General features: G+C 37.8%; 1 protein-coding gene across 5 annotated transcripts; it reads left to right on the top strand.

The window, feature by feature from the left end:
* The first annotated feature begins 766 nt into the window (after positions 1–766).
* LOC131242882 (uncharacterized) lies at positions 767–6,876 on the top strand. Of its 5 annotated transcripts, none has more exons than XR_009169754.1 (4): positions 767–2,242; positions 2,691–2,839; positions 3,227–3,847; positions 5,887–6,876. XR_009169754.1 is itself a non-coding variant. In XM_058241833.1 (3 exons), exons 1-3 carry the CDS (start codon positions 1,256–1,258, stop codon positions 3,786–3,788), a joined length of 1,698 nt encoding a protein of 565 aa, XP_058097816.1. In that variant the 5' UTR covers positions 767–1,255; the 3' UTR covers positions 3,789–4,488. The 5 variants fall into 5 exon arrangements, 1 of the variants encoding a protein (XP_058097816.1); XR_009169753.1 differs by lacking the exon at positions 5,887–6,876 and adding an exon at positions 5,455–5,835; XR_009169752.1 differs by lacking the exon at positions 5,887–6,876 and adding an exon at positions 5,455–5,835 and having other exon boundaries at positions 3,227–4,341.
* The last annotated feature ends 4,562 nt before the right edge of the window (positions 6,877–11,438 follow it).

Here is an 11,438-nt window from a genome sequence, read left to right as displayed (position 1 = left end):
TGGACCCCACATTGAATTTGACATACATGGGTGGACCTTGCCACATTGAATGTGGTGGCGCATTTTCAGGCCATGAATAGGGTGTTTTAGGATTGTGAATTCTAAATTGTGGGGCCCACAGCTTAATAATAATAACTAATAATTCTCCTATATCACTATTTCAATTTTAAAGGTGGTAAATAGGTTTAGGCTTGAGTCGGGCCACTTATTAAATTACGTACGGGCGGATTGGGTACTACCCACCAGGACTTGGTCCTGTCAGAGGCACTCTAGGGGCCACCATGATGTATGTATTTTATTCATGCAGTTCATCCATTTTGACATATCATTTAATCTAAAGAGGCAGATTGGAGGCTCAAATGGAACACACCACAGGAAACAGTAGGGATTTGAGGCCACAGAAGTTTTAGATCAAGCTGATATTTATGTATTCCCGTCATCCATGTCTACGTGACCTTATGAACAGATTGGATGGAAAATAAACATCACAGTGGGCCCTAGGAAGGTTTCAACGATGGGAGTCATTGTAGCCAATGCTTCCTATGGGGTGGTATACTTGAGCCTTCAATCTTCCTTTTTTTACGGCTCATATTCTAAAATGATCTGTAAAAATTGATGGACGGAGTGGATAAAACAATACATCATGGTGGCCCCACAGAGCCACTGCCAGAACCTTCCGTTTCTAGCTAAGTGCTGGTGGGGTATTCTGGCCAGCTAAAGCCGAGGCGGGCCCTGGGTTTTAGTCCTACAACGAGGCCCTGTTTGGACTGAACTTGGCCCGGTCTGAACTCGAGCCTTTTGACGGCCTACCTGAGAGCTACAGAGCCGGCATTTCTCTCCAAGATTCTACCGATTTCTATTCCCTATGGAATAGATTCATAAAAATCAAATCCTTTCAGGTACTTCCTTCATCTAAAGTGGTAGAGATCTCCTTAAAATCTTCCTGTTTTCGCTTTGAATTCAGTGCTTTTCGGATTCAAAAAATGTCTGTTCAGTAATCCAAGAACCACGCCTTCTTTCGTTCGTTTGAATTCCTGAAGAAGAGTTTTAACGGATAATTGAAGTCTAAACATTGTAAACCCCATGAAATCAGATTTTTCAAGAAATCATTTTTAAAAAATCTGTTTTATCGACAGATCGAAACATCTCATTTTCCATTTCAAATGAAGAAATATTGCTTTTCTTCTTCAGTTCCTAAAATGAGTTTTGAGAGAATGCAGGATATTCGCTTTGAAAATCCGTGAACTGGGTTTTCATGGGAAGCTCTAATTCTCCCGCTTATAATCTTGGTTTTGCGATTTTAGCTGGAGAAAACGGACTTAGTAGGACAAGAAGGGTTTCAATCTGCACTAGGTTATTAGATAAAGATGAATCCATGACTGCAAAAACCAAGCCTGAAAAATATCATGCGCCCTTCTGTGTAAGGAGTTTCTATTCAAGATCTTCTAAGAATAGTTTGAATTACAGAAACAGTGTATATTCCTGCAATTGTTATGATTCCCAACCATCTTCCTCTCTAAATTCTCTAAATGGGTCTTTGTGGAGTGCTTCAGAGATTGCAGCATCAGTAAATGGGGAAATTGTAAAATGGGGTCCTCCTGGAACCATCTGCACCGATAGTAGAAACCTGAATTCTGGGCAGTGGTTTTTCGCCATTGTCGGGGAGAGATTCGACGGCCACGATTTTGTGAGCCCATCGTTAGACGATAAGGGTTGTGTTGGAGTTGTAGGAAATAAGGTTTGTGAAAAATGGCGAAGAGGCTTCATCAAAGTCGAGGGAAATACCTTAATTGCCCTCGAGAAGTTGGCGAAGCATGCCAGGAACAGGTTCGATGGTCATGTGGTGGGTTTAACAGGCAGTGTAGGAAAGACCACTACAAGAACTATGATTGCGCTCGCACTCGAGAGCCTTGGTCAGGTCTACCAGACTCATGGGAACCAGAACAATCTGATTGGAGTTGCTTTGACATTGATCGGGATTCCTGCGAGTACAGAAGTGTCAGTTTTGGAACTTGGGATGAACAGGAAAGGAGAGATTTCGGGGCTGGCGCAGATTTGTCGGCCTTCTGTGAGAGTAATTTTGAATGTGGGTCATGCCCATATGGAGAATTTCAGCAGTTTAGAGGAGGTTGCTGGAGCCAAAGGGGAGCTTTTGATGGAGGCAAAGCCAGGTGATGTATGCGTGTTGAATGCGGATGATCCTCCAGTTATGAGCATTCCGGTTCCAGCCGGAGTTAAGAAGGTGAGAGTGTATTTTTCATGAACTTTCTCTTTCTTTCTTTTTTTTTTCTTTTTTCTTTTTGTCAACTATATTATTGAGCTATTGGAATCATAATCATTTTGTTCATTCACCAATCGGGAATTATTTCTAGCATAGTAGTGTAGGCACCTTTACATGCAGTATGTGTACCAACCTGGAACGTTTATGGAACATCTCAACCATGCATAAGGTGGGCCCAGCTGATGAATGGACTTACATGATTTTTCACCAGGTCATCTGCATCCATATGCATTCCAGGTTGGCACGTGTACTGTCTGTAGAGGTGTATGAGGGGCTAGCCTTCATATATGCATTGCTGACAGTGACAAAGTATCAATAGTCATTTGTTTTCACTGTATACATTGAAGCAGGCCAGAATATGATTATCTTTGTTGTTGTTGATTAGGAATGAAATTCTTGTTTGGTTCAGGTGCTCTTTGGCCGAAGGTTAGGTTCTGATGTCCGGTTGGTTTTGGCTGAAAGTATACATGGAGGGTCTGCAGTTCATGTAATTTTAGAACATCGGGTGTTTGAATTTGATAAAAATGCTTTGGTCTCTGATGAATGGGCTACAGATACGTGAGTTCTCCTTCCACATCTATTACAAAACTTGTATAATTAGAGATGCAGAGACAATAAACTGGGGAACTGCCTGTTGTTTTTGAGGACCACTATAGTTCTGAGGCTTGTGAAATACCATGGTTATGATGCCTTTTTTTATCTTAATTATGCATCTCTGATTTTTTGAAGAAAAAATAATTTTAATAGTTCTTTGTACCTCTGCTTGTTGGTAGCGCTTTTAGGCCTTCTCGCCATTTGGGTCCTCCGCATTTTTCACCAGTTTTGAAAACATCATTGTTTTTTTTCCAAAACCTACATAGGTTCTGTCTATATTATTTTCCATTGTAAAATATACATTATTGTGGGTCTTCCCCGTGTCACTCTCTAAATGATTTTGATATTCAGGGTGGAATTTCAGATCCACAGTCCTGGGCTTCATTTAGCGGTCAATGCATGTGCTGCTGCTGCAGTTGCAGTCTCCTTGGGAGTTCCTCTTTATCAAGTTGGAGAATCCTTGTCAAGATTTGAACCAGTTCACATGAGGTCAGAGTTGGAAATTGCTGAAAATGGTATCAGAATAATCAATGATGTTTACAATGCCAACCCAACCAGCATGAGAGCTGCTATCGATTTGCTCAAAGCCATGGATTGCAAAGGCAAAAGGGTGGCCATTCTCGGCGACATGCTAGAGCTGGGCGCAACAGATGCAGAGGCACACAAGATGGTTTTGAACATGTGCTGCGATGCATCTTTTGGTTTGATAGCATGTGTTGGGAAAAGGTTTCATTTGGCAGCTGAGAATTTGAATTTACTGGGAAATGACAATGTCATGTGCGCAGTTGACTCAAAATCCATCGCACTCAAAGTTAGAGAAAGGTTAGCTGCTGTTGATGTTGTTTTGGTGAAGGGTAGCCGTGCAATGCAGATGGAAAGAGTAGTCGATGCTATCAAGGACCTTAGCATCTGATGGGCATTCGAGGTTCATGGATTTTGGGAGCTTTGCATCAGATGGCCTCTTTTATTTCGGTAATCTCTCTATCTATTTTCTTTTTAATGCGTAGGGAATTTTGTAGATGTTTGCATTGTGTGGTTTTTCATTCTATACATACCAGCAGAAGTGCACTTCCAATGCACTTGAGCAAAGACATTTAAATTGTCCCAAAAAGTAATTTCAAAAAAAATAGAATTCACCTAAAGCAATTATTAGCATAAGATAAAGAAATGAAAAAAGCTATCTACTTAGGCCCACGGATCCTAGCCAAGCATTTTAGACTGACTTGACATACATGTGGACAGGCATGGTGTAGATGCATTCAATTGGTTTTCTTGATAAATGTCGGATGATGTGATGGGCATTCATCCACTGTATGTGTGGCAGACATGGTAGGTGTGAATGTGAATTTGAATGGTTGAAATTGCAGCCTGCATTGCAGATGGAGCAGCTGAGAATCAAGCCATCATACATTTAGTGGCGATCAAGTGAGTGATTAAAAAGAGAGGAATTCAGCAGTCCAAATTCTGTAAGTGAAATCAAGTAGTTAAGCACATCTGATGAGTTTGATTTTCATGCTACACGCCATTCACGTGTGCCATGATTTCGATAGCATGGATTGACATTTGTATTTTGTCGATGCAAAGCAGTTTAAATAAAATAGAAAATTCACATATAGTAAGAAGAAAATTACAGAAAATAAAGGAGAAACTGTGGAAATATGGAGGGAGAAAATTTGCATATAGTAAGAAGAAAATTACAAAAAATAAAAGAGAATCAATGGAAATATGGAGGGAGACAAAATAAAAAAGAAACTGTGGAAATATGAGGGAGGCCCATTTAGATGAGATAGCACAGTTTGCCCTTGATTACTCGTGTTACATGTTGTAGAGATTCTTGCACAATCTATCTATAATTTCATGGATTAGACTACTGTTTACATTCACAGTTCACTGCCATTTCTTAATACTGGTGACTCATGCACAATACACGTGGCATGCGTGCCTGTCAGTCCACACTTTGTGGTTCCATTGTGGAAGAAGCATAGCCTGAAAATTGAACCACTTGGTCTGTCCTAACTGCCTGCGTAATCAGTGGCCATCAAATGGATGGCTAAAATTAATTGGTCAGCAGTCCAAATTCATTTGGGTAAAATCAGATGATTAAGAACGTCCTATCAGTGTGATTTTTGGGCTATGCTCTATCTGCAATGGGGACCATAATTTAGATGTCTGGATTATAAAACATGCAAGAAATGTGCACAGAGGATGATTCATCACAATTTAGAAATGGTGGTGAATGCGACTGAGGTCTAGCATGTAATTTTATTTCCTATCAGTGTGATTTGGGCTATGCTCTATCCACAACAGGGACCATAATTTAGATGGGCTGAATTGCTAATCATGTATGCGATGTGGCCAGAGGATGATTTACGGTGGTGAATGTGACCAAGGTCTAGAAGTAATTTTATTTTGTTCTCTTTTACGACTGAAGGATGAATTGAGTAATTGCCTTGAGACAACTTTTTCTTTGAAGCAAACGTCTTCCTTCTCACTTCTCAGTCATACCGAACTTTTAATATGGTAGGACTAATTCAGTACTAGGATTGAATTTCCTTCCACTCCTTACAATTTTTTTGCAGTTTTAACTCGTATTAGATTGCAATATGGCTCATGGAGTTCAATTATGAGTCCATGAATCATGATTCAAGCTGCGAATTCAGAGATGGATTCCCTGCCTTAGGTAGGACTGTCAACGATCTGCTTGGCACAGGCCCGGTCCATTGTCCACACTAGTCCTGTGTGGTGTTTGGATTGAATGCAAAGCTGAATTGAAATACGACCATTCAGTTCAATCAAGAGAACATTGCCAAATTGCGAGGAAATTTCCCATAGTCATTACAAGTTGCCCCGAAATTGTTATTTGGAACATGATCCGTTTATTAGTATGGTAAGTGCAATTTGGTCATTTCCACTGTATTGTAATAACTATTATTGCGATTCAATTCAATGGTGCTTCTGAATGCTGTCTTTTTTTTATTTGTACTAACGGAATCTATTGGTTCCACTCTCAGATTACCGGGTTGATCCCCCAAAGGACTTTGCTATAATGATGTGAGAACTACCAAAATTGGCTCTAAGAGAGATCTGAAAATTCAGATGAAGATGCAAGGAAAGGGAGTTATGGACCACTCTTCTCATAGAGTCCCTTTAAGGCAAGCAAAACAGAAATCTCTCTTTATTGAGATCCTTCTTCGGTCGACCCAAATATAGGCATGGAACTTTCAAACATCTGAAACCTGTTCCAACCATAAAGGAATCTGAAACCCACTTCAAGTAATGGCTGAAATCTGTCCCCAGTCAAAGCTGGCATCTACAGTGACCTCATATCATTCAAATCCAAGCAAACCCATGGATGAAAGCAGGTCCTTCCTAACATTAAACTATAACCAACCTTAATCCTTAGTATGTCTCAACAACTCGAAACATTGAAACACCTCAATGTCAATGCTGTGCCAGGTATTGTACGCTTCTCAACCAGCCAAGAGGAATTATATGATTTTTCAGCCCCCAATATCTGCACAGCATACTCAGACTTCATTTTGTTGAAGTGGAACCCTAATCAGACTGTTGGTCTGCTGGACCACGAAGTGGAGAGACCAAGGCCCAAAAATCTCCTCGATTGGAAGATTCTAGCCACCATTCTTGGGCCTTTTTTTAGTTAAACATAGACCGTTGCCATGTTTTCTCATATGAATTGTCCATGTAAAGGCCCCTAATAGAAAGCTTAGGACTGTCTTCTTGAGGAGGCTTTGGGGTATGGTTCATCCACGGCAGGGCCCCACGGGCCTCTGGACACTAGATGGGTCCCACTTGTACTAACTGAAAAACCAGGGGTAGATCGTACATACCCTCAAATCTAGGATCGAATAGTCCCTTTCCTGCTAATGCACCTAGGAACTTTCAAGAATGGGAATGCTTCATAAAAGCTTGAGGGAGGGACTACTCATACAAATGAAGCAGCATAATTACTCATATAATTGATGTAGCATACTTAACAAAAACTTCTAATTGTCCAGTGCTTTAAATTCATACAAACAGTGTTGTCAAATGGCATAAATGATCCTAAGCGATCGCTTGTGCCTGATTGCTTATGTAATCACACAATTGCATAAGTGATTGAATACTCTTCTTCTTTTTTTCTTTTTTCTTTTTTTCTTTTTGATAAAAAAAAAGGAAAAAATTGTAAAAAAATCTACAAAATTAAGAAAAACTTTATGTAATTACTGTAAGTGATTTATTTTATTTTATTTTTACCTAATTCGTTATAATTTGTGTAATTAGTATCTAAGTTACGTAAATATAATAATCAACAAGTTACACACTTATACTAAGACAACTTCTAATTCACTAATAAGTAACAAGTAACAAATAAAAGCAACTTATTAAAAGTGTAGAAATTTTATTGATAAATGATAACTTGATGAGTTACTTCACTTGATGTATAAATGGTACAAAGTACAAATAACAAACCGAGTAATAGTCTAACACAATAAAAAAAAAAAAAAAAAACTACAACGTACAACTTACAAACTTACAATTATAATTTACAGTTTACAAGAACAACTTACAACTTATGCTACTATATACATTGACCCCTCAATTACCACCACCATCATCATCAGAGTCATCTCCTTCTTCAACGTATACTTTATCTTCTTTTGCTTCTTCATCATTGGTTCACACAAGTTGCTCATCCTCATTTAATGGTTGATTATCTTCTTCTTGCATCTCTTCAATCTCATTCTGTCTTACTTCACCTTGATTGCTACTAGGCCTCTTGCTATTATTCACCCCTCTTCTGCGCCTTTGACTTGAAGAGCCTTCTCTAGGTGCTGATCCAAATGCAACATATTTGGCTTAAGCTCATGTTAGGTTATCGCCTGCAAATACTGGATCCTCTGTCTTTACAAGCGACTCACTATCTGCCTACAAATTATCTAGACAGATAGGATCATAGAAACCAAGCTTTTGGTTGTAGTTGATGAAAACCAAGTCATTGAGCTTATTTTGTTCAAGACGGTTTTTTGGTTTTTATGAATCTGCATAACATTTCAAATTTTCATTTGAAAGTGAATTAGCGATGGTTGTTTACTTTTAACTCTACAGGTCTAAATTTACATTTGAGGAGTAAATTGCAAAATTTATTGACTCAAACTTACTTCCAGTTGTGCTCACAACTATTAGTAGAACATGTAAGGCTAAGAATTTTCATGGCTAACTTCTGTAGTGCCAAATCCTTCTTGTTCAAGTCCACTCCATGCATCGACCACCAGTTAGTAGTGCAAATAACAATTTAAGTTAGATTTTTTACATGATAAGAAATTATTTCTAAGTTAGACCAACTTGCTAGCATCCATACTTCATACTTATGTGACAATTTCATACTCCTATCCCCGAACACCATGTCTCCTAAGAAAATCCCTGCACTTTTCATGCAAAAGTCCAGCTCTTGAGAAATCCTATCCTGCTCTTATTTATCTTGAATCATTCTCTCCAAAACATTAAGAAAATTGATCATAGGCGTTGTTGATGCCAAGGTTCGATTGGCATAAGCAAAGAATATAGCCAAATTATAGATGTAAGTAACCACATACAATTGAGATGACATTTGGCTACCACATCTCTTTTTTATAATATCTAAGTTGTGTCTATAATCATGCTCCTTATAGTTGAATTAGTCCATGATTTTATTTCTAGTCTTCTCCCTCGCATCATAGATGTAGCTCATGGGTGGCTCTCATCACCGTCCACCAATCACAACATCCTTACTAAGGACTCCGATGTTTTTAGTGCCTTTAGCACTTGTGTCCAAAATGATTGTGGGAGGATTGTTTATTCGACTAACTTCACTTCGGTCTTCTTTTACCACAGCCCATTATTCCAATCGACTGACAATACAAAGATTCTAATATCAGATTTCTTTGAATGCAACCTTTATAACGTTAAGAAGGCTATTGTGACTTGGGTGACGGCTCAATGAAGCAAATTATACCCAATGTGCCTTCTCATGTGATAGAGAAGAATGTCATGTTTATGTATAAAGACCACGATTCGTCTGGCCCTAACAATTACTTGAAAATAACTTACATATATCTTCTAACATTTTATCTAACAAAATGTCACATATGGGGTTTAAAATAAATGATGTAGCAAGCGATCGACAGTTATATAACAGATTGCGGTGTCCATGATAACTTATGTAACATAATCTTCTCATATTTTCGCAACTACACTATCTAACAATTTAAACAAATAGTCGGCTGTGTAGGAATGGACCAAGCATCCATAGATGTAAAAAACATAAACCCAATTGGACAGTTTAAAATAAAGTTAGTGTCCAACCAAAACTATTGATCCATCCGTTGACCACCATTAGCTTACAACCATTTATTTTCCAGACCATTTTGTATTCAACGATAAAGTTTATAGTAAATTCAACCTCATTTTTTAGGCAACTTCCCTTCACTTTATGATACAAAGGGGGTTTTAATTCAACTCCAAATTGACCAATCTTTTTCACCATGACCTTCAAGCTCTTCAATTTTACAATGTTGAGAGCAACGCTAGCTTGGGACAACCACTTAGCAATATATTGAATTGTGGTTTTCATATCTTTTTGCTTATAGTAGTTTTCCAAAGTAGTTTATGTGGGCCATTTATCTTCCCCATTTGGTCAACCACATCCCTGGATATAGTCTATACCACCTATTTATTGGCTTACGGGCTCTTTTAGGTGTCAGTGGTATAGATCACTCCATGGACATAGGTGGTATAGTGGCATCCAAATCAAGAACATTAATTCATATGTTTCTTGTTTCATAAATTCTTCTTAGATAACCATAGTGTCATGCCTTTTTAAAGCATTTTTGTTAATGTACTCGATGATTTCCTTTCGGATCTCAAGAGTAATACCGGGACATGCTCTTGCATTTGATCTTGGGATCTGTGCAAAGTGTTGCTTGTGTCAGCTAATGCCATCGGAACTTACAAACCGGCATAAATTACGCACTATAAGAGATTGTTCGATAGCACTACGATTGCTCCCGTACTTCCAACTGGGTCATTAAACTTGGGTCTCAAAGAAGAAGATTGGAAGACGACATGATGAGGGAGACTTGATGTTGAGTCAACTAAGTAAATAGTAAGCGAACTAAATAAGTTTGTATTCTAAGTAAATACTAAATACTACTACTTTACTTCTATTCTAACTTGTAAGCTCCAACTTTTAAGTTCTAAGTACTACACTAATAGTACTACTAAATGTATTAGAAACTTAAAATGAGAGAGAGAGAGAGAGAGAGAGAGGAGTGTCTCACTATAATGGTGTTACACAAAGTTATAAGAGAGTACTACAGTTACACTTGTAAGGGGGAGAGAGATGAGAGACTAGATGAGATAATTTTAAAATAATAATAATAAAAATAAATAATAAAAAATAGAAACCTTGAATCTTTAATCTTTGAACTTGTCTCTTGAGTTTTAAAGAGTCTTGAATCTTGAGAAGAGAGAGAGAGAGAAAGAGAGAGAGAGAATAAATGAAACTTAAATGTAGTTGATATTTGATATCAACTCATCTCATGTTTTGAATCTTGAATACTCTTGCCTTGGAACTCTTGTTAAAAAAAAAAAAAAAAAAACTTGAAAAAGAGAATAAACAATCAATACACATACATGTGCAAAAATGGATTTTTTTTCAAAATAAATAAATAAATGTCAAATGGTCAAATGCAATCTCATATGGCAATATGCCATGAGTATGTGATTATGTGGTTGCATACTAATAGCATAAAGCCATATGCAATCGCATATGCTCCACATGGCTTATCCCATGGTCGCATGCGATCCTTGGCATGTATGCAATTGTGTGATTGCATAATCGAATATGTGATCACACATGACAACACTGCATACAAATGATGAATGATACAACACAATGATAACTTCTATTGTCCATTTTTTTGGATTCACACAAATGGAAAAAAAAAATGTAATATATATTTCGATAAAAAGTTCTATTTTCCAGTATTTTAGTTTTTGAAACACAGACCCGACCAAAGTGGGATAAAGCTCAAACCCTAGACCTCTATGCTCTGAAAACACCCCCGAAACACTTTGCTAAGAGTTTCTGCAACAGGAATCTATTTAATTTAATAAGCACTTTTTTTTATTTTTTTTTACAATTGCTTGTTATAAATACCATTTATTTTAACAAATTTTACTGAGTTGAATTTAATAAATTTAAATAAAATAGATTCCTGCATCGGATCAGGTCTAACTAGTTGAATTGAACTAACCACAAAAGCGGGTTGGGAACCAGTCTGGGTTTTAAAATGTTATTTATTTCTGTCATTCCCAATGGTGACCTTTTTTCCGTCAGTCGACAAGGTAAAACAAGACATTCAGGTAGTGTTTGTCCATTTGAATATCAACACCACCATGACCGTAGTTCCCATTGCTGCCATCATCATTGCATGCCACCATAATACCACCATTTGCATTGTCAATATGCCCTGTTGATTTCCTCTAGGCAAGGAACCATGGTTCTAAATATCATCTGAGTCTG

The sequence above is a fragment of the Magnolia sinica genome, chromosome 4 (assembly GCF_029962835.1).
Source record: "Magnolia sinica isolate HGM2019 chromosome 4, MsV1, whole genome shotgun sequence".
In the NCBI taxonomy this organism is placed as follows: domain Eukaryota; kingdom Viridiplantae; phylum Streptophyta; class Magnoliopsida; order Magnoliales; family Magnoliaceae; genus Magnolia; species Magnolia sinica.
This window is presented reverse-complemented; position numbering and strand designations above follow the sequence as displayed.